The sequence below is a fragment of the Vulpes lagopus genome, chromosome 13, assembly GCF_018345385.1.
Source record: "Vulpes lagopus strain Blue_001 chromosome 13, ASM1834538v1, whole genome shotgun sequence".
NCBI classification, from domain to species: Eukaryota; Metazoa; Chordata; class Mammalia; order Carnivora; family Canidae; genus Vulpes; species Vulpes lagopus.
In genome coordinates this window covers 47,821,930-47,843,763 of record NC_054836.1, presented here as the reverse complement: position 1 = coordinate 47,843,763, position 21,834 = coordinate 47,821,930, and the positions used below count along the sequence as shown (strand labels likewise).

The following is a 21,834-nucleotide window of genomic DNA, read 5'->3' as shown; positions in this document are numbered from 1 at the left end:
GTTCCCACTACAAAAGCACAGTGTGTTTGAAGTCCATGCCTTATTGTAGGGGAAAAAGTCCTATGAATAGATGGATCATAATACAAGAGTAATATTTATATTATTTACTATTGAGTAAAAATACAGTACTAGAGAGAGTTCCCCACGTTTGTCCTGTTCTTTCACTACCCTACCCTCCCAGAAAGGTGTGGGGTAGCTCAGTTTGAGATAAGCCTGACAAGATAAATCCTCGTCAGGAAGAGATTCTTGTCTCTTCCCAGGACAGCCTGTCTGTCCTAATTGTGCTGAGGTCCTAATTCCCAAGGTTTCACAGTAGACTCACAAATTGGAAAAACAGGACCAGAGAGTTAACAGGTTTTATTGTGCAGATCAATCCACAAAGCACCCCTGTCTCAATGGAGAGGAAGGAGATTGCTTAGTTAATGTGTGTGTGTCCCTGGGTGGTGGCGCTCTGGGGAGGGCGTCTGTGTGTCTGCGTTCTCTGGGGTGGATGGCAGTGCAGAGATATCTTGACAGTCTCCTATCTCTGGGATTCCAACAGCAAAAACTAAATATCCAAAATGCGATCTTTTTTATCAAATGAACACAGGAGAGGAGTATTTTTAACAAAGCTGTATTTCAGACTATTTACTTTAAAGTGAGTCCTCTTTCTTTCATTTCGACAAAGGAGATCGTCTCCAACATTCACATGTTTCTTGCTGTACAGAAGAAAATAAAACCCAACAAATTAACTCTATTTTTTAAATAAACTGGTGATCTTCATCATGTACAGTCAACAAAGTGGCATTTACATAAGCCTAAGATGATATTTTAATGAATACATTAATTGTAACATTTCCCCCCCCCCGAACTCTTATAATCTTGAACTCTTATAAAACTTGAATTAATGATAAATTAATCATTCAGCATCAATTCCTAGTAAAATGGTCATTTTTAACTCCTGCATCAAGTCCACCAGAACAAAAAATAATCTATTTCCCCTTCTTTATTTTTTCTTAGAAAAGTTATTCTTGAAGACCACCTGCTACTTAGTGATAGAAATATTTGGACCAGACCTCATAAAACTGTGAGTATGCCGGCACATTAGCCTGGGTTAGTTGCTGGCACATGGGGAAACAGGAAAGCTGCTGGGCAGCTGGTTCCACTTCCAGCAGGTCGTACTCATTGAACAAGGGCTTAAGCTCTGTTCCTGTTCTTGTTAGTGGAGCATTCAGACCTGACTCAGATCCTCTGTCACTCGAGGCAAAGTCTCCCTTGGCTCCATTGCTCTTCAAGAGCCTTTCAGAAGGAATTTTATCAACAAGTGACCGGATCCTACTGTCCGGACCCAGGCATTTGGCCCCTTCCCCGAGTACCCCAAAGAGCCCCGGCCTTTCCCTTCTCTCTCAGCTGGGCTCCCAAGCCATGTTCTTCTTAGGTTCTTCTCCTCTCTCCTCCCTCAAGGGTTTCCTGGCCCTGTCCTCGTCCCTACCCCCAGCCCTTGACCCTCAGGATCCCGAGTGGGCACCATTATAACATTATAATCTTTGTCCTTCTTTCTCTTATGTTTCTTTTTTTTTTTGAACTCAGGGGTACCGGATCAGATAAATTATATTCCTTCCTATTCGTGGCATTTTCTCATCAAAGATCCATATGTGGCTTTCTTATATTTATAATTTAGTTACTTAGTTACATTGAATAATGTAATTAGCTTCCAAACTCATCTCCTGAAACTAAGTCTAGAACTTGGGTTATAACTTACTCTAACCATCCAGTCCCTCTGTCATTCATTCTCATGCTTTTCCCCACCCAGGTAATAAATCCTATGTTCGTCTTTCTCTGCTTTCCTTTTTCTATACTTTTAGTATATATGTATACATAGTTATGTTAATATATATTATGTTAAATATGTTAGTTTATGCTAATAATTAATATATTATATGTTAATATATCATATAATATATAAAAACTGTCTACTTATTTATGCTAATAATTTATATTTTATATTAACATAAATTGATATTAACATAAATTATATTTATATGAATATGTTAACATAAAGTAATATAAATACAGAAATATAATTGATATAAGATGTTTATGTCAATATAATACAGAAAATTAATTTTAACTGAATATTAATGGTCAATACATTAATGATTAATAATTATAATTGATGGTAATTAATATATAATTTTATAAAATAATTAGAATTTTACTACAGTTCTTATATATATATTTCTTTAGAACATATCTTAGTTATTTCTTTGATATATGAATAGAGTATCACAGTGTATATAATCTTTTGGGACCTACCATTTAGATTTATTTGTCTAAGATTCATCCATGAGATAACATTGTGTCACTGCTATAGTTCTTTCCCTCTGACTATATAGAATATTCCATTGTGTCTCTATAAGAGTCTATTCCTTCACTCTCCCATTAATGGGTCTTTGGGTTGTTTACTGGTTTTCTCTTTTGTGAATGGTGTTACAGTGATCATTCCTATGTGGTTCTTTTTTATATGCCATTAACCTCAAAGCAGAGAGGCTCAGAGGCATTCCCCATAACTAGGTTGCCTAAAGTTACAGAATTTTAAAGACTAAAAGAACTTAAAAGCATACAGTCCACAGTGGTAATCAGTGATCAATCATGCTGTGCACCTACTTCGATTAATATGTACCTCACTCTATCATGATAAACGATTTCTCACGAATTCCAGATAGAGTGTTTAGAAGGCAGGGATGCTTTCTTTTTAGCTCATAATTCTATTACTGTAACTGCCACCGAACTGGATTTTAGGCTGGAAGACCTGCCCATTGGTCTGTAAGTCAATAATCCACATTCTAGCTGGCCAAATATCTTTTAAATGCCAAACTAATATGGCACTAACATAAAATTCTTTAGTCTTCACACCTTTTGCAGGATTCCATATCCACATGCACAGGGCTATTTATAAATCAGTCCCTGAGAACATTTTTAGACTCATCCTTCCACACTCCAAGCCACTTGTAATTCCCCACATGCACCAAGAGGTTTTGGCCTCAGGAACTTCGCATAAGATGTTCTCCCTGCTTGGCATATCCAAACCTCTACCCTAAATAGATTCTACTTCTTTAGACCTCGCTTCAGAGTCACTTCCTCTGGAAGCTTTCCTGACCCTCTGCAGGCTAAGATGGGCAACATTCCCACCACCACCACCATCCCACCCTACACACATACACATTCCTAGGACCCCATGCAAACCCCTAACAAGCACTTACCACATTTGTGTGTAATTTCATTCTCCATGGACTTTTCTGAGTCACTGAGTAGACTGAAAGCCTTCTGAGAGCCAGGACTGCATTTTATTCATTTCTGCATCTCTAAGTACTTAGCAAAATACTGAATATGTAGAAAGAAGGAAGGAAGGGAGAGAAGGAAGGGGAGGAGGAGGAGAGGGCTTTTTATCTGCAGGGCTTGCTATATATGAGTCCTCAGTATATATTGAAGGCCTTCTGTAAATGTTTGTTGAATTAATTATTTTAAAAGAACACAAGTATCACTACAGATGAGCTATGACTAGACTGCTCCAAAGAAATTGCTTGAACATATTAAAACAGATTAAAAAAAAAAACTTTTTAGCTTATTCATGGAATCTGCATACATACCTAGTATGAGCCAGGTGCTCTGGGGAAGGGTCAGGTTGTCCAGAAAGGTTTTGCTGGGCCTAGATCAGGGAACCAGAGGTAGATGGAAAAAAAAGTCGAAGCTAAAGAGGGCAGTGCAGGCAGGTACCCAAGAGGGGGAGCCAGAGATCAGCTACCAAGTGTCTTCGGATTAAAAGGGCTGTGGCCTGGATGTATTGAGAAACCCATTGCTCTTCCTTAGCTGGCTGGAAAGTGGCAAGTATGAGACATTGAAGTGCAAGGATCAGAGAGGATAGACAGACACTGTACTAGGGACTGCAGATGTGACAGTCCCCACCTAAAATAACAACAAATGAACACAGTGTTAGGGAAGAATGGGCCCTGCAAACCACCAAAAGAGGGCCACTCCCTGAGTAGGTGGTACGAGAGGAGGACATTTTTTCCTTTGAGATGACTCAAAGTCATAAGACAACGAATTGTCATTAGTATGGGGTGGGCCATTTGAAGAAAGACAGATGTAGTAAACCATCCCTAGTCATGGTTCTTTCCACAACTAGTTTAGTTTGTGAGTAATTTCCTAGCACCGATATTACTTGTTTGCTGATAGCCATTTCTCCTCTTCTGATGTGTTCTTCCTACAGCTTGTTTTGATCAATCACATAAAGTTTTGGGTTGATACAGGTGCTGAAAATGACAACCTTACGATTCAGTTTTGCCTGAATTTCAGGCTTCCAGTATTAAATGTGTTTCCTAATCCAGAGGGCATCCCTCCTCATTATGTCATACCAGTCAATTCTCAATGATTCATGGACTAATTGTTCAGCAATTACATTTCCTACCCATCAGCAAGCCACAGGATGTTTTTGGGAAGTGGGACACCTGAACACTCAAGCATTCTCCCAAAAACCTGGGTCATGCCGGGAGGTGCTACTTCTAGGAGCAGCCAATCCTAGGCAGTGACCATGTGCTGGGTCCTCCTCTGCCTGGTCTTAACCTCCGTTGTGCCATGGGTTGCTGTATGAAGCCTGATCCTTATCTTCTGTACATCTCACGTTGTTTCCTGGGACTAATTTATACTTTCCTCTAATCATAAACTCTTGTATTCCAAACTTAGGAGCACGCAGAGATCAGGAGAGGCCTAAACTACTAATATTTTTTAGAAGAAAATGCAAAATGAGGTTTATAACATAGTATGCTTAAATGTAATTAATGTGGGTTTTTTTTTTTTTTCAGAAACCAAAAATACAAAGCAATATCTGTGCCGTTCACAAGATAATTACAGCAGTTCCCCCCTTATTCAGAGGGGATACATTCCACGACACCCCAGTGGGCACCTGAAACCAGATAGTAATGAACTATATATACTATTTTCCTATACATACACTCTTGTGATAAAGTTTAATTTACAAATTAGGCACAGGAAATGATTAACAACAATAATAAAATAGACCAACTGTAACAATGCACTGTAATAAAAGTTATGTAAATGTGGTCTCTCTCTGTCTTTCTCTCTGAAAGTATCTTATTGCACTGTACTCACCCTTCTCCTTGTAATGATGTGAGATGCTAAGATGCCTATTTGATGAGATGAAGAGAGGTAGATGATGAGGCATCGTGATGTTGTGTTAGTATTAGGCTACTATTGACCTCCAGACAATATGTTAGGAAGAGAATCATCTGCTTCCAGACCACAGTTGACCAGTGGTCACTGAAACCATGGAAAGCAAAACCACAGATAAAAGGAGGACTACTATACAAGATTTATGGAAGTGGATAAAGTCACTTAGTGCACTCTGAGTGTGGTCCAGAACTGGGATAAAAGTATTAAGTTGGATGAGGCTGATCTTCCTTCAATACTATGAGTATATCTCTGTGACTACATATTAATACATAAACTGCCTTTGAAAGTGAGGTCAAGGTCTAAATCTGAGAGCTTTCATGTGTGGAAGGCCCTGTCCTCACTCCCTGCCATAGGCTGTTACTCTGACTGTCTGTTAACCCTGACCTTGCATCCTTCTTTTGATTTATGGTGATGATCATCATCATTGACTTCATTCTATGTGATCCTAATTAAACTTGTTAATTAGCTCTGCCAAATGTGTTGATGCTTCCTCCTCCACCATCCCCAGCCCGCCACCACGTGCCTCATTCCTGCACACCCCTGTACCTGTAAGGGTAGTAAAAGAAAGGAAATTAAAATGTGACTATTTGGGGTTTTTTGCTAGTATGGGAAAACAATGTTGGGTAGGAATGGTTATTATGAATTTGGACATTTCCTAAGGATTTCACATTTTATGTGTCACTTGGGCTTTCTCTCCCACAGCTGGTGAAGAGCAATGTGCTACTTTGACACTTCTTTGCATCTAGTACATTCTAATGGTTTTACACTTGTTTGGATTTACGAGGCTCAGCATTTTCTCTTCTTGTCCTAAGGACCACTTCTCCCTTTCAGTCTTTTGATGATGAAGCTCTGATCTTAGAGGACTCTGGAGAGAACACCAAATACCTAGTTCTCCTCTCCTATTCTTCAGTATAGAGACTACCAGTCTCACTTTCTGACTGTGAGGCCTCCATTTCCACTCCCATATTCAAGTTCACTCACTTGAAATCTGCCTATTGCAGAGAAAAAGAATAGGTCTGGGATATCATATGATTAGTTGGTGATCACAGATGGGGCATTGGCTGTAGGTTAAAAAAAAAAAAGTTAAGCAGAGCCCTATTTATCACCCTCCTGAGCCCACTAAGTATCAGACCCCCAAAAAGACAGCGGTCATCAGTTAAATAAATGAACCATTAAGTTGAGAACAGATGTGTGAAAACAGCCACCCTCCCCTGATTTACTGACCCTTGGAAGACATTAGTTTGCTAATGGACTTTATCTGCCACAGACAGCTTGCCCCACAACTTAGAAGATGTGGCCTCCTTTTATACTTTATGTTGCCTCCACCTCTTATGAAGGAACCCTGGGGCCAAGCATATGATTCTCTTTTTTTCCTCTTAATTCAGGTGCTCATGAAAGATTAAGAAGCTATTTTGCTAGGCTTCAGACAGAGATGGAATCAGGACTTGGAAGCCACCAGTAACACAGGGGCATGTTCTCCCCAGGCTTCCTCACTGCACCCACTGGGTTCTGACCCCTGCACCCTATCCTACAGATTAACTTTCCAACCACTCAGTCCATATGGCAGAAAATGACATTACAGTCCAAAGTCATTATAGCTCCTGTTATCCTGAGAACGGCCCAGAATGAAGTTGAAGTCTTTAGTACTAATTCTAAATTTCCGTAAGATAATCTGACAGATTATACTTGTCCGGTGTCATCCAATGAGGTCCAATCAACTGGCCCAGAGATAGGGAGCTCAAACACAATTGCCAAGAACCTGCCCCTGTGTGTGAAGGGAGACAGTTAAATGGTCAAGTGAGCTGGGAAGAAACCCTAAAAAGTATCTTCTAAAATCTAGACCTGTTTTTTTGAGATTAGTCTCTAGATATTACCAGTCCATGTTTATGGATTCTTTTTGTTGTTGTTTGGTTTGGTTTTGGTTGGATTGGGTTTGAATCAGTGATTTACTTGGAAAAGTTACTAAAAAAAAAAAAAAATACTCTAATTGTTCCTTTCTTTGAAGCAGCTCATTGTTCTCATTCTTCTTGGTAAGAAGAGTTTGGGGAATGTCAGGTGGGAAAATGGATATGGAAGGTTTGCTTTAGTCCCTTCAAACCAAATATAAACCAAAATGTTTGAAGAACAATTTCCTTACACCATCAGGGATGGGGACAATCAACTATATTTTATTTTCTTCCAAAAGGTCAAGAAATATATTTATTTTAAAGGGAAAGAGAGGATTTGGATTATGCCTAAGAAAATAATTTTAGGTATTTAAGGCTTTTTTTTTTTTAATTTTTTTTATTATTTATTTATGATAGTCACAGAGAGCGAGAGAGAGAGAGAGAGGCAGAGACACAGGCAGAGGGAGAAGCAGGCTCCATGCACCGGGAGCCCGACGTGGGATTCGATCCCGGGTCTCCAGGATCGCGCCCTGGGCCAAAGGCAGGCTTATCACACATGATTTTTTGCTATAAGGCCTAGAAAACTTTAAAATATTGTTTCTATCAGATTATACCCCTGTCCATTTTTCCTTTCTCAGTTTTATTTGTGGCTTCTCCTGAAAAGAATCACAGTGCCCGTGTGAGAGGCTGACCATAGCCCATTGCCATCGATGCCCCCTCCCCACCCCCAGGACCTTATCCTAAACAGAGGAGAGAGCGACAGGGCAGGAGCTCGTTATGACCTGGCAGCTAGATGGGCCTGGACTCAAACATTGTGCTAGAATCCATTCTGGGGATTTACCTCCCTTTGAATTAGGTTCTATTTCCTAAGTGCCTGAGAGATCTTAAATAGCCTTTGTTTTGTCCCCTTTCCCTCCAGGCTTAACACAGATATGAATGCTGATGTGGTGTGTCATTCCCTGGAGTTTTGTAAGCAGGACCCTGGCCAACCATTGTGTCATCTCTACCCGCTTCCCAAGGTGAGTGGGTTTTCACCTTGAATGCCAGATTATGCTGACGTGCAAGCCCTTTGGAAATGTTGTAAAGGGAGGTGCAGCCTCCCTGGCCCAGTGATTTGGGAACAGAGAGAGGCAAAATGACATTTTCAATTACATCGTGTGAAATACTATTCCCCAGTTTCAACCTAGACCCTTCCCCCCTCCTCATGCTGCCAAAGAATGTTTTTGCTATTTAACCATCGTAGACTATCATCTAGAGCTGGGCTGGTAGTAGGTGGGAAAACTAACCAGCCAAGAAGAGAAGAGGTTAAATTTCTCTCTACCATTTAAAAAGCAAGCTGGTCACTTTTATAGAAAGGTAAACCCATCCAGTTTGCCCAGGACTTTCCTGGGATAAGCACTGAATGTCCCACATCCTGGGAAAATCTGAGCAGTTGGTCACCCTGGTCTGAGCTTTATTGTTCTCACCCATAAAATGGGTATAATTAAATGCCTAAAATACCTCTCTCATAGGTCTGTTGTGGGAAGTAAATGAGCTAATACACCCAAAATGCTCAGCGCAATACCTGCTCCATAAAAAACTGTTAATAAATGTGGGAGCCAATATAATTATTATCAGTATCATTATTGTTCGGAGATAGCTCTTTCAGAACACCCTGTGTCCAATTGTTGGACGATTTTCAGTTAAAATACAGGCAGACAGAGCTGCGAATGTTGACAAAATTCTCAGCTCACATTCTGAATGAGAGAATAATATTAAATCTAGCTAGGCCTCAAAAGCCTGATTTTTTCAGAAGCTTCCGCAAAAATAAATAAAATAATAAAATAAAATAATTAAAATAAAATAAAATAAAATAAAATAAGATTCTATGCCTCCTATTCCGGAATTGTAGTTTTTCTGTGTGTGACACAATAGGTTTCTGTTTTATATGTAAATTCCTTTTTATCCTCATTGAAATAAAGTCAGTTTCGCACTTTGTGGCCTAACCAATGAACATGATGCTGCTGACTGACAGTATGAAATATCACAAGCCAGGCCCCTTGAGAAGGAAGAAAAAGATGTGAATCCCTGGAGTACCTGCTTTCTTGGTCATTGACTCTGTGCCAATTATGTTTCCCCAAATTCCACCTGAGAAGTTTTGGAATCCACTGGTTTCTAGGAGGGATTGGCACTTTTAATTAAAATTCTTTTCAAGTGTTCAGATAACATGCAGATATAGTATCATAATATTCACTACTTAATAATGCACAGAGGAGACGTGTCTCCATGTACAAAGGCAAGTGATACGGATTTTTTTGTCGTTTCCTTAAATAACATCACGGTATATATACATCACACCCGCAGTTATACATAGTTACAAAATGTTCAACTTCAAACTATCCCATGTAAAACGACATTCTTTATTTTTGTGCCCTATGGAGTTTATATCCGAAATACCAATTCCTTGTCTTCCCATCACAACACCCTTTGCAGTTGCTGGCTGGGAGGGAGTGGAAGGATTTCAATCCAGAAATGCTCAGCTCACACCCCAGCAGGGCATGCTCCCTGGTCAGCCTGACATTCCCCCACTCACTGTTTTGGTCCTCCTCTTCCTCCCCCTCCTCCTCCTCCAATCCCCATCCTTAAGCCTCCATCCCTTCAGGTGCCCCAGAGAGGAGAAGCAGTTGGCGCAAACGTGGACAGCTTCCCTCTTTTCTGCCTCCGAGTATTCTTTAATAGCAACAACCAATACTTACTGAGGACTCACTCTTCCATGGCCCTGTGCTTAGCCTTCACCATAGCTAGGTTCTTGTCTCACAGAGTCAAGGAATGAATCTTGTGGACCAAGGAGAGTGAGTAAAGCTGTAGAAGTTTATTAAGAAAGGGGACAGAAGCCTGGGGGGCTCAGTGGTTGAGTGTCTGCCTTGAGCTCAGGTCATGATCCCGGCGTCCTAGAATCGAGTCCTGCATCAGGCTCCTCACAGGGAGTCTGCTTCTCCCTCTGCTTATGTCTCTGGCTCTTTCTTTGTGTCTCTCATGAATAAATAAATAAAATCTTAAAGAAAGAAAAAAAAGAAAAGAAAAGAAAAGAAAAGAAAAGAAAAGAAAAGACAAGACGAAAGAAAGAAAGAAAGAAAGAAAGAAAGAAAGAAAGAAAGAAAGATAAAGCTCTCGAAAGAAAGAAAGGAAGAAAGAGCTCTCAAAAGTGAGAGGGGTCCCGTCAGGGTTGCCAACATGGGCCTCCACTGACAGTCTTTTATTTAGAACTGACCAGGGAGCTTGTGGCCTTATCATTCTTGTGATGTCTTCATTTGAGTAAGGACTGGTGATAACATCTTTAATGGCTTCTTTTTTGAGGTCTGGCTATTCTGTGTTGGTCACAGATGACTGTGATAAAAAAAAAAAGAAAAAGACATCCTCTCCACCCACACCTAGGGCAGGGTGGTCTGGCCTGTTCACTTAACTCTGGTTTCCTTATAACTCAGCATTTTGGGGATCTCTGTGAGCCTGAACCTGTAGCCAGCCCCCTACCATCTATCCCTGCCCCTTACTCAGTCCTGTTCTTGAATGTCATCTAAGTGGAATCATGCAATATGGCCTTCTCTGTGTCTGTCTTCTTTTGCCCATGAGGTTCGTTGTGTTTTGAGGGCATGATGGTATCACTGTGTGAAGGATTCCCACAATCACCCTTTGATGTCACTCCTGCTCTAGCTTCCTAGTGAGTCCAACCAAATTCTGCTCTTGCCTGCCTTCCAAAGAATTTTCCACACCAATGCCAGAAAGGCCTTTCTGGACAGTGAATTTGATCTTGTCACTCCACCTCAGTGCCTTGATGTGCAAAGCAGTTTCTCCCTCATCCTTCAACTTGGTGGACTTCCCATCCTTCAGATCTCAGTTCATATATTGTTTCTTCAGGGAGTCCATCCCTGACTCATTCTACCTACCCATGGTGTTGAAGTTCTTGTAGGCCCCTCCATGGAACCTGCACTGTTTTAAATGATATAGCCTCGGCGATTGCCTGTTTATCCATCTCTCCAACTAGGACTATAAGCTCCGGGAGGACAGACTCTGCCTTGGTCACCATTGTACAGCCAATGCCTAGGATGGCGCCTCACACCTAACAAAGAAGCATTTGTTGAATGCCACTAGATCCTCATTTGCATCACTGATGGAAATTCTGATTTCCCTTACTTCATTAGACACATTAATTTTTCCAGTGCCTATCTCTGATCGTATTATTCCCCCCTGCTTATGATCTCTATGCTGCCTACCCAGTAAGGTATACATTTTCACTTAGCATTTCAAGATTCTCAAAAAGCCTTCCTGGATTTCTGCTGTTATCGTTGTGTACCCCCTGCTGCAGCCAAAATGGAGTGACTGTCTCTTTCGTGAGCTCACCTTAACCTTCCCACCTCTGTACCCTTGTTTCCAATCATCCCTTCCACCGAGGATGCTCTCTCGATACCAGGCCCATCCTTCGAGCTCATGCCTCCATCACTTTCCCTGTCGAATAATTCCTAATCCTCTCCACAAAATATTAAATGCTCTCCACCATCGTCGTAAATACCTTTTGAAGTACTACAGTGTGCCAGTGTTGTTCTAAATGTTTTATGTACATTCATCACTCAATCTTCCAAAGTAGGTATTGTTGTTGTCTGCATGTCATAGATGAGGAAAGTAAGGCTCAGAGATATCAAAATATTAAGTTTACATAGATTTTTCATATTAAGATATAAGCTTATCAAGGCAGCAGGTCTGCATCTTGCCCATCTTTGTTGCCTCCATTGTGCTGGACACATGTTTGGTGTCTGGATAATATACCAGCACTGCACTTGACATGTGTGATCCTATTTAACGGAGCTCCTAGGGGGTGGGGGTTATTTTACAGGTGAGGAAATTGAGACTAGGAGAAAGAGATTACAAAGCTAATGAGTGGCGATGAAAGCATTGAGCCCCGGGTCTGTTTGTCTTTAAAGCCCAAATCCTTCCCCACCGTGCTGCAGGCCTCACTGCTACTCCTGGGATATAGTTACTTTTAATTGAACCACTGTTCGTAGGCGAGTAATTCCTCACAAGCAGGACTCTGCACCCTCAATGTCCTGCCTTGCATGCATTTCTGATTCTGGTAAAATACAAATAATGTGACTGGAGCCATTGCCCCTGTGAAATGCATGCTGCAGGGTGGAGGAAAGAAGAGAGTCCTTCTGCTCCAGGGAGCTGCTGGGCAGAACTCGGCAGTGTAGAGCAATGGGGTCTGACTTTAGTAGGAACAAACGTAGAAGTGGAACCACATTTAGGGACCTTAGTAAACTGCCTATTCATCAACCACAGTGCAGTTGACATTCCAAGTCCACTTTTTGCCAATCCTTTAGCTATGGCTTGGGTCCTTATCTACTGTGTGTTGAAAATAACAAACATCATCCATGATTAACCGAAGCAAGAAACAAGCTAGCGTTCAGCTGGCACCAGGAGGGTTGCAGGGAGGGGGACAGAAAGGAGCACAAGACAGGATAGGAAAGGAACAGAAAGAAGAAAATTGCAGGCTGCATTGTAAAGACCACCCAGATGGTTTTGTGTTACCTACTTTGAGGGGATTATTTATACCGCTCCTATTCTCATTTGCATACAAAACAAGGCATTGCCTGCTGCTAGAATGTGTGTGTGTGTGTGTGTGTGTGTGTGTGTGTGTGTTTGCTCTTGTGTGCACATGTGCATAAGCAGGACTCTGAGACTGAAAATTGAATGTGGTTCCTTCATGTGTACCTTGTCACGCTTGAATCGTATCTTTATTAGATCAGTATTAGAGTGTACCCATCGGGCCAGGAGGGGAGCCTCCTCGGCTTTATGCTGCTCCCCCAGGCACACCCTATAACTTGGAACAGACGCCCTTCCTAACCACCCCTGAGCTGCAGGGACATGCTACATTCACAAACATCTCAGAGGCATACTCAAGACCTACTTCACACCACTTTGATCCACATTAAAAGAGAATTATATTCAGAGTGTGTGCTCTAGTGGAGATAGAGTCTCCTTATTTCCCCCAGGGCCATCAACCCATTTAAAGCACTGTGAGGCAGTGGGAGGGGGAGTCAAGAATGAATTTGCTTTAGGATTCCATTCTACCAGTTGTGCTTGTTCAATGTAAGCAACACAGGTAGGAGAAGGGGCCTCCAGCAAAGAAAGAGAGGAAGCCAGATGTGAGCGCTATATGTGAAAGGAAACACAGATAAACATATTTATCACTGGTGAGAGATAATCGAAGGGAGACTGGAAATGTAGACAAGGGGCAGATTGAAAGGGCTTCTAGTGCTACACTAAAGAGTTATTCAAATACTGGAGTAAAAATTCAGCATATTTTGGAATTTACTTCACATATTTTAAGTACTTGAAATCAGTGAAACAGAGTATTTAATACATCTCCAATACAAAAATTCATAAACAGAAGTAAAATGCAAATATACTGAAATATACATCCAACATATTCTAATGTAAAAATAAAATATTGCTTCAAATAAGCACTACATAAAATAAAGTGTAATTGGGGTTATACATAAAATGAAATTATGATCTTTTTGTAAGTCATCTTAGTCTATCATGAGTCATCCTCGAGCTATGAAAAACTTAGCAGCCATTTCTCATTTGTCTTCATCTTCTTATCTTCTATAAGATTCTAGTATAGGCACCATATTAATACGAATTTCAAAATTTATTTTAGAAAAATAATAAACTGCTGTGAGGGGAACCATTGCCTTAGGAAAGCACCCAGCCTTTGAAATGGCTTTTCCCAAGTGAGTCTGATTGCTGCAGGAACCAGTTCGCCAAGCCTGAGTGTGTGGGAGTGTATGCATACACTGGGAACTTGGGCTTCCTGGGGACCCAAATTACCCCAAAGCTGACATAAAAGGGTTTGAGAAGGATTAAGTTTGCACAGTTTTTATGAGAAAATGTCACATGACAAATTCTTGTTGTTCAACTGAGAGATAAATAAGCTGATCTCAGGAACTTTCATTTTTTAAAAAACATTAAGTATAAAATAAAATATCTAGCATCTCTTTTAATTGAAAATCTCAGGTAGTAAGGTTTAGAAAAAAATTACAAATGGACAGGAAATTGAACATTTTCTAAGATTCATGAATCACTATATTTCATTCTGTACAATCAACTGGGCCCTTCTGTGCATAACGAGTTGCTGAGCTCTGCACACAGTGATTTCAGATGGCTGAGGTAATCTTCCCCAAACTTTTTAAATCACTTCCATTTTGCCCAAAACAGTGTGTGTGTGTGTGTGTGTGTGTGTGTGTGTGTGTGTGTGTGTGTTTGGGTAAATTTCTCTACCCCAACTCTGTTTAATAAGACCCAAAATTCTAAAGTCTGGCTTTGTCCTCTCAACATTTATGCAACTCTGCCTTGCTTTTTTGTGTGTGGCGTGTGCGCAAAAAATAAAAATGAATTATCACTTTCAGCTTAACAGAATCTGCGTCAAACACAGAAGAAAAATTACTTCCTCTGTCATCATCACTACATCATCACTATATCACTACATCGCTACTGCTATAGACAATTCTAGCAAAATAGTAGCTCAAAATTAAACTATACAGAAATAGTTTAAGCTTCTCTTCTCTTTGGTTGTCTGGTCAACCTCTCCAGCTTGTATTTGCTCTTCCCCTGTTCTCCACCCTAACTTTGTAGAGGATGTGAGTGCTTTCTCACACATTTGAGCTTAGGGAAAAACAAATGAAATAATAAAGAACAATTTTTGTTATCATCAGAGTTTCAGGATAAGGAAATTTCCTTCTTGAGTGATGGCTGATCTTCAACTGTGACTTGGCAAACAATTAGAAAATCAGGGGATCCCTGGGTGGCTCAGCGGTTTGGCACCTGCCTTTGGCCCAGGGCCCGATCCTGGAGTCCCGGGATCGAGTCCCATGTTGGGCTCCCTACACGGAGCCTGCTTCTCTCTCTGCCTGTGTCTCTACCATTCTCTCTCTCTATGTCTATCATAAATAAATAAATAAATCTTAAAAAAAAAAAAAGAAAATCAAATGTTACTTTTGAAGGGAACATACATTCAAGGAAGAGTAACCTACAACTTTGCAGCAATTTTTTGTGTACTACTTCAATACCCTGGAAGAGGTAATAAAGTTTTCCAAACTACATCACTTAATAAACCCGTATTTGTACCTAGAAGACAACCGTATCATTGATAGCTGGGACCAGAAATGGTACTAGAGTCAAAAGTGTCTTGGATGAAACTGATAGGCTTTTATAGCAAAATAAATCCCAAGTGAATTAAAGGTTGAATCATTAAATATGGAGCCATAAAACTCCAGGGAACTATCCTGGATCATCTGGATAAGCCTGATGTAATCAAAATGATTCTTATAAGAGAGAGGCAAGAGGCTCAGAATGCGAGAAGATAGGGCAACAGAGATAGAGTGATGAGGCCATCAGCCAAGGAGTGGGTGCAGCCACACGATACTGAAGAGACAAGAAACAGATTCTCCCTGGAAACTACAACTGTTAGCCCAGCTGACACCTGGCCTTAGCCTCCTGGGATTCATTTCAGACTTCCAACGACCTTCAGAACTATGACATAATAAATTTGTGTTGTTTGAAGCTACCATGTATATGGTAATTTGTTACAGCCATGATAGGAAACTAACACAAATTAATTGTGAAACATTGGACACGCCTGATCTAGCAACCTGAATGCCACAGAATAATAGATAATAATGACAACAACAACAAATAAAATATTGTTGCAAAACAATTGCCCCAAAACAACCCAATAACTGAACCACACTCACTATCTATCTAACTCTGTTATTTGCCAAAAATCATGTGTTTAAAGAGTAGAACAACATCCTGTAATGAGAATAGCCCACAGAGTCTAGCATTAGAGAACTTCTGCACATGGACAGACTGTAGGGAAGAAACAATCGAAATGTAACAAAAGTGTTGGTTGCGAAGCCTTGGACAATTCCAGCACAGGCTCTTGGACTTCTCATCTCTAAAGCAGGATTAAGAATCGTGCATTCTTGCCCCGCCGTTGGTATAAAGTGGAGAGATACAGCATAGACAATAACTGGTACGGACCTGGAAGCATCGAAGAATCTCTCTATGTGTGCGGTTAACGGTGGTAGAGGTGATGGTGGTAAGATCAATGAATAACACTGTCAGGAAAAAAGAGTAGAATGGGAATAGTGCTGTTTAAAACAGTGCTTTTTAAAAAGGTGTTGTCTAGGGAAAACGATATGAATAGTATGATTAAATATATTAATGATGCTAATAGCTCTACAGTGCAGAATTAGCCCAGGAGAAGGAAGAAGAAAATTTAGCTAATGGTAAAATATGTAGGAAGAAGAAATATTCAGTGATAAAGGGGAATGCGCTTAAAGATAGTGGCTTTTCTCTTTTATATTTCTCCCTCCCTTCCTTCCTTCTTGTTCTGGGAAGAAGAAAGTGAGGTGAACTGACTTCAATTTCTCCACACAGCTAAGAATCATAAATGTCCTTTAGAGCTGGGCATCGTCGGAACACGAAAATCAAACTGGGCTTTGCTACCCCTTATCCTACTTATTGGCAAATCACCACAGTAGGATACAGTGAAACGAAGATACAGTAATAGATGAGCAGATCCCACCCAAAGGCCAGACACGCCAGTATTTGATAAAACCTTACAAGCAGAGGAGCTCCCTGCCTTTGTCTTTCTACTTAGTAGAAGTCACCTAAAAGCACGTTCCCCTGTTTCCCTTGGTTCTTCTAGTCTGCCTTACACTGGAGTTATTGACTGGCGGTCAAGTCCTTGGAGATAGCCTCTCTCAAATCTTGCTCCATTTGTGAATCAACTTGTACCACTAAATTTGGGGGTGTGGGAAAATCTATCCTAATAAACTTCTAGAAAAGATCCAAGTAGATCAGTGACCCTCCCCCCTCTCAACCCCCCACTCCCCCACCCCGAGTACATGCTTGCTCTTGGACAATAAAAAACAGGCGTCTAAAATCATCATTTCACTTCCCAGAGGCTTTCTCCTTTGTGGGTACCTGTCACTGCTGTCAGGAGTGTGAAGTGCACAAAAGGCACTTTCTGTAATTTTTAAATCTACCTGCTGCTATAATTGATAGTAGAGAACGCAACCGCTAAAAATTGTTCACCGTAGAAACCCATGCCTAAAAATACTATTTCTCTTTACTTCCTTCACTCTTGAGTGTACCAGGATTTAATTATTTAACATCATAAAACCTGAGAAGGCCCAATTAATGAATGTGTCTTGTCCAATTTATCAATCCGGCTAAAATGTCAGGAGAAGTTATATTGAGTTCTGGAGCGTTCCCTATACACTATATTCTTTACATGTTTCCTGATCATAGACAATATGGTACACTATTGCTTTGGCTGAAAAATTTGAATGTTTGGGAAATGCTTTTCTAAATAATGCCTCTTAGCACAAAGTGGCTGAAAGCCTTGAATATGCTAATGTGTGTTATGGCTCTCTCAGAGGAGCATTTAGTTCACAGATTTCCCAGATTTTTTTCAACTTAAAAAAACAACAATTTTCTTTTCAAGCACGCCTATTAACATCTCCCAGAGAGGGATTAAAAGCATGGGTTTGGGACCTGAAGGGTCTGAACTGAATCTGGACTGTGCCACTGATTGGCTCTGTGACTTTGGATTTTATCCACTCTAAGACTTAGTTTACCTCATCTATAAATAGGAACAACAGTAATTATTACTTAACACTTGCTACATTGCATTCTAATTACATTTCATTTTTTAAGATTTTATTTATTTATGAGAAACAGAGGGAGAGAGACGGAGACATAGGCAGAGGGAGAAGCAGGCTCCCTGCAGGGAGCCCGATGTGGGACTCGATCCCAGGACCCCAAGACCCCAGGATCACGACCTGAGCCAAAGGCAGATGCTCAACCAATGAGCCACCCAGGTGCCCCTCTAATTACATTTTATTGCCAATCCTCTCTCCTAGGTTATAAAACCCTTGATGAGAAGGATTATGTCTCATTCACTATTACATCCCTAATATATCATTTGTCACACAGCATAGACAATGAGTGTTTGTGAAATGAATGAATAGAATAAATGATTTTTTAAAAAAATTTTTAAAGATTTTATTTATTTATTCATGAGAGACACAGAAAGAGAGGCAGAGACATAAGCAAAGAGAGAGAAGCAGGCTCCATGCAGGGAGCCCAATGTGGGACTTGATCCCAGGACTCCGGGATCACGCCCTGGGCTGAAGGTGGGCGCTCAACCACTGAGCCACCCAGGCGTCCCAGAATGAATGTTTGCACAAAGAAATGACTGACTGAATGGCTGTTTCTTTCTCTTTCACGATCAGTCATATGCTGGCTACTATGCTTGTACATGCATTTCCACACAGGTGCACAGATTGTGGGCATACAGAGGACACAACCCTCTCTCCCCTGACCATGTGATCCTTTGCATTAAAGCATCCACACTCCATGTGAAACCCCCTTGCCATTCCCCTAAGCCCTGGTGAAATCTCAGAAGTCGCATTTTCTTGCTTGTGTTAAAGTTTCAGGCTTACTTCCTTCATTCTTGGAAAACAGTGTAGTCATGGTGGAAAAGGTGTTGGAGTCAAGAGACTTGAGTACCACCAGCTGTGCTTGCAGAGTGGCCCTGCTTACATTACGTGACCTCTCTGCTTTCCACTTGGGATGGTTTTCAAGAGCATTGAAATATAGCACACATTTTTGTAGGCTGGTGTTGAAATGATTGCAATTATTCCCGCTGTGGATTGGTGACGTAACAACTCAAAATCATCAATTGCTGTTAACACTAATGTCATGCTTACTATATATGCAAAGCAACTATTCCAAATGCTATCTTGTTCAATACACACACACACGCGCACACACACACACACACACACACACACACACACTATTATCATCCCCATTTTGCAGATGAGGAGAGTGAGGCTCAGAGTGCTTAAGTAACTTGCCCAAGGTCCTACAACTAGTAAATGGCAAAGCTAGGATCCAAACCCACAAGCACTCTGGAGTCCAAACTTACTTTAAATGGAAGATAATTACGGAGACCATGACCTAGCGATCAATACATTTAAATACCTTCCACTGAAGGTCACCAAACCTCTCCTCTTATCCAAAGACTTTGGGCTGGCTCTGGTTTGGATGAACACATAAATCATTCTAGACAAAAGTATTCCACGAACTACCATGGATGTATGTTACTATGTGCTCTGATGATCAAGCAAAGGGTTGCCCTCTCCACCTCTTGTGGCCTGCTAGGACACCGTGCCATATCGTCCTTGGAATCTTCCAAGTCTTTTCTTTTTTTTTTCTTCCAAGTTCTTGATTAAAGAAATCCAGTATACGTATCCATGGTTCTTCAGATTCTAAGCTCCCATGCTGAGGGCTTATCTCTCTGGAAGCCTATGTGGGGGTCTCCTTGGCATTCCACTCATGAGAATGTTAAAGAGACCCTCAAAGGGGATTTGAAGCTGAAATAAGGACACACCATCACCAGAGGGAGAAAGTAATGAGAAATTGGGAAGAGCTGACCATGACAAATTGCAGGATCAAATGAGCAGGATTGTTGTTGATGGAGAATCTGCTTATGCCTCAGACGATTGCTCTAGCTGAGTCATAAACACCAGTATGGCTTCCAACCAGAAAAGTTTCACATCCAGCTCACCAGTGATTCCCAAACTCTCTCTCCAACCCCTGATTACAGTTGTGCCCTCCATTCTGAAGCCTTAATTTTTCAGGAGATGCAAAAGCGGTCCTCGTACTTTAGAAGTGCTGCCTTAAGCACCAAATTAACCAAAGGCGAAAGGTTACCGAGGAGAGAGAGCAGTTTTCTTCATTTGCACATCGCTAACAATTTGCCTATTTGCCTGTCATCGTGACAAGCAAAAATTTAGCTTTTCCAAGTATCTGTGAATCCTTACATCCATTTTCTTCTGGGGACAAAAGATCAGGCCTGATATCTAGATTCTCTTTTTTAGGTTGGCATTTGTGCACTTGAACTGTGGGAGAAAGTGGTGCTGTGGTCAAGCCAGGTCCTGATGAACCTGCCCTCAGCTTTCCAGGGGGGACCACAGAAGCATCATCACGCATGTCATTAAGGGAGGGGGTCAGAAGGCATTTGGTGCAGCCCTTGCCACTGGGCTTCTTGTTGGTTTTGCTTGCTTGTCTTTATCCCTCACTACACATTGATCGCTTCAGAGAACCGAGCTGGATGGAACTCCAATTAGTTCCCTCAAGAGGATCCTAGTGGCCTGTCCTACAAAGACGCTGCCAAGGCCTCACTCTGCCCCTCTTCTACTTGCTGTGCTCATTCCTAGTGTGTCCCCTGGAGGGCCCGGAAGTTCTGGGAGGGCAGGAAAAGTCTCTTCACACAGATCTCTGGGGTTCTCACTGCATCACTGTGCTGTGAACATGTTTTTGTTTCTTCAGTAAGAAACAGGGCAACATATATTATGTTCTTTTTAAAAAGCATGTACTGGGACACCTGGGTGGCTCAGCGGTTGAGCATCTGCCTTCAGTCCAGGGTATGATCCCGGAGACCCAGGACTGAGTTCCACATCCGGCTCCCTGCATGGAGCCTGCTTCTCCCTCTGCCTGTGTCTCTGCCTCTCTCTGTATCTCTAAGGAATAAATAAATACAATCTTTAAAAAAAATAAAAAATAAAAAGCATGCATTGCTGAATTTGTGCTCGTTATCAAACATTTAGGAAACACAAGAAAGAATCAAAAGGAAAAAGATGTCACCCATAATTATTGTGGCATATTTCTTTGCAGGATTTTTCTTCTTGCATGCTGAATATCTGGTAGCCTGTTTTTAGTTAACATAACATCATAAATGTTTTCTTTCACTATTTATTCCCATATCTGTTGAGCGCCTAGTAAGGACTGTATTAGGCCCTTCAGGTACTTGAGCTGAGCTTTAGCATGAAAGAGTATTTCCAAGTACAGAGGCAGGGGACATGTAATTAAGGCAGAGGAGCACCAACACCATGTTGCAGTGTTATGAAGAATGAGTTTAGGACTAATGAGAGCAGCCAAGTGTGGCACTGTAACAGAAATTTGCACCTACATCTAGTTTCTTAGAATGAGCCTGCCAGAGATGCTTACTTACCAGAGAGTTTCCAGGATTTGTCAGAATTCCCAGAAAAAGCCAAAATTGTATTCATGCTTCTATGGTGTTTTTTTTTTTATTCAAGATTTTATTTAATTATTTCTGAGAGACACACAGAGAGAAGCAGAGACATAGGCAGAGGGAGAAGCAGGTTCCCTGTGGGGAGCCCGATGTGGGACTTGATGCCAGGATCCCAGGATCACACCCTGAGCTGAAGGCAGATGCTCGACCACTGAGCCACCCAGGAGTCCCTTCATCTATGTTATTGAAGTGAGGATTATATGGAACTATTTGGGGCCTATTGGCAACAGATCAGAATGGACACTGGATGTGCTGTTGGAGCCCAGTCTACAGGTGCCCATGGGGCTGTACCATAACTTTGGCCCCTTTTGTGGGCTGATCATAAGGAAGTCTGGGAGTCCCAGGGAGAGCCTGTATACCCAGGCCTCTGGTAGGAACACTCAAGGGCTCAAGGACACGATTGTTCACCAACTGGCACATTAGTGTTTCAATGTTTTAAGAAACACACACTGTGTATGTACAAGCGCATCCTGGCGGCCAGACTGACCTGGAGAGCAGCTTCTCCTCTCAAGTTGC

At 41.3% G+C, this 21,834-nt stretch overlaps 1 protein-coding gene across 2 annotated transcripts in view; it reads left to right on the top strand.

The window, feature by feature from the left end:
* Positions 1 to 21,834, top strand: part of AOAH (acyloxyacyl hydrolase) — a 164,483-nt gene that overhangs the window by 40,474 nt on the left and 102,175 nt on the right. For both annotated transcript variants that reach the window (XM_041727348.1, XM_041727347.1), the window contains exons 3-4: positions 1,000 to 1,066; positions 8,035 to 8,134. In XM_041727348.1, the coding sequence (XP_041583282.1) occupies positions 1,000 to 1,066; positions 8,035 to 8,134 (167 nt within the window). The remainder of the gene's footprint in view (positions 1 to 999; positions 1,067 to 8,034; positions 8,135 to 21,834) is intronic.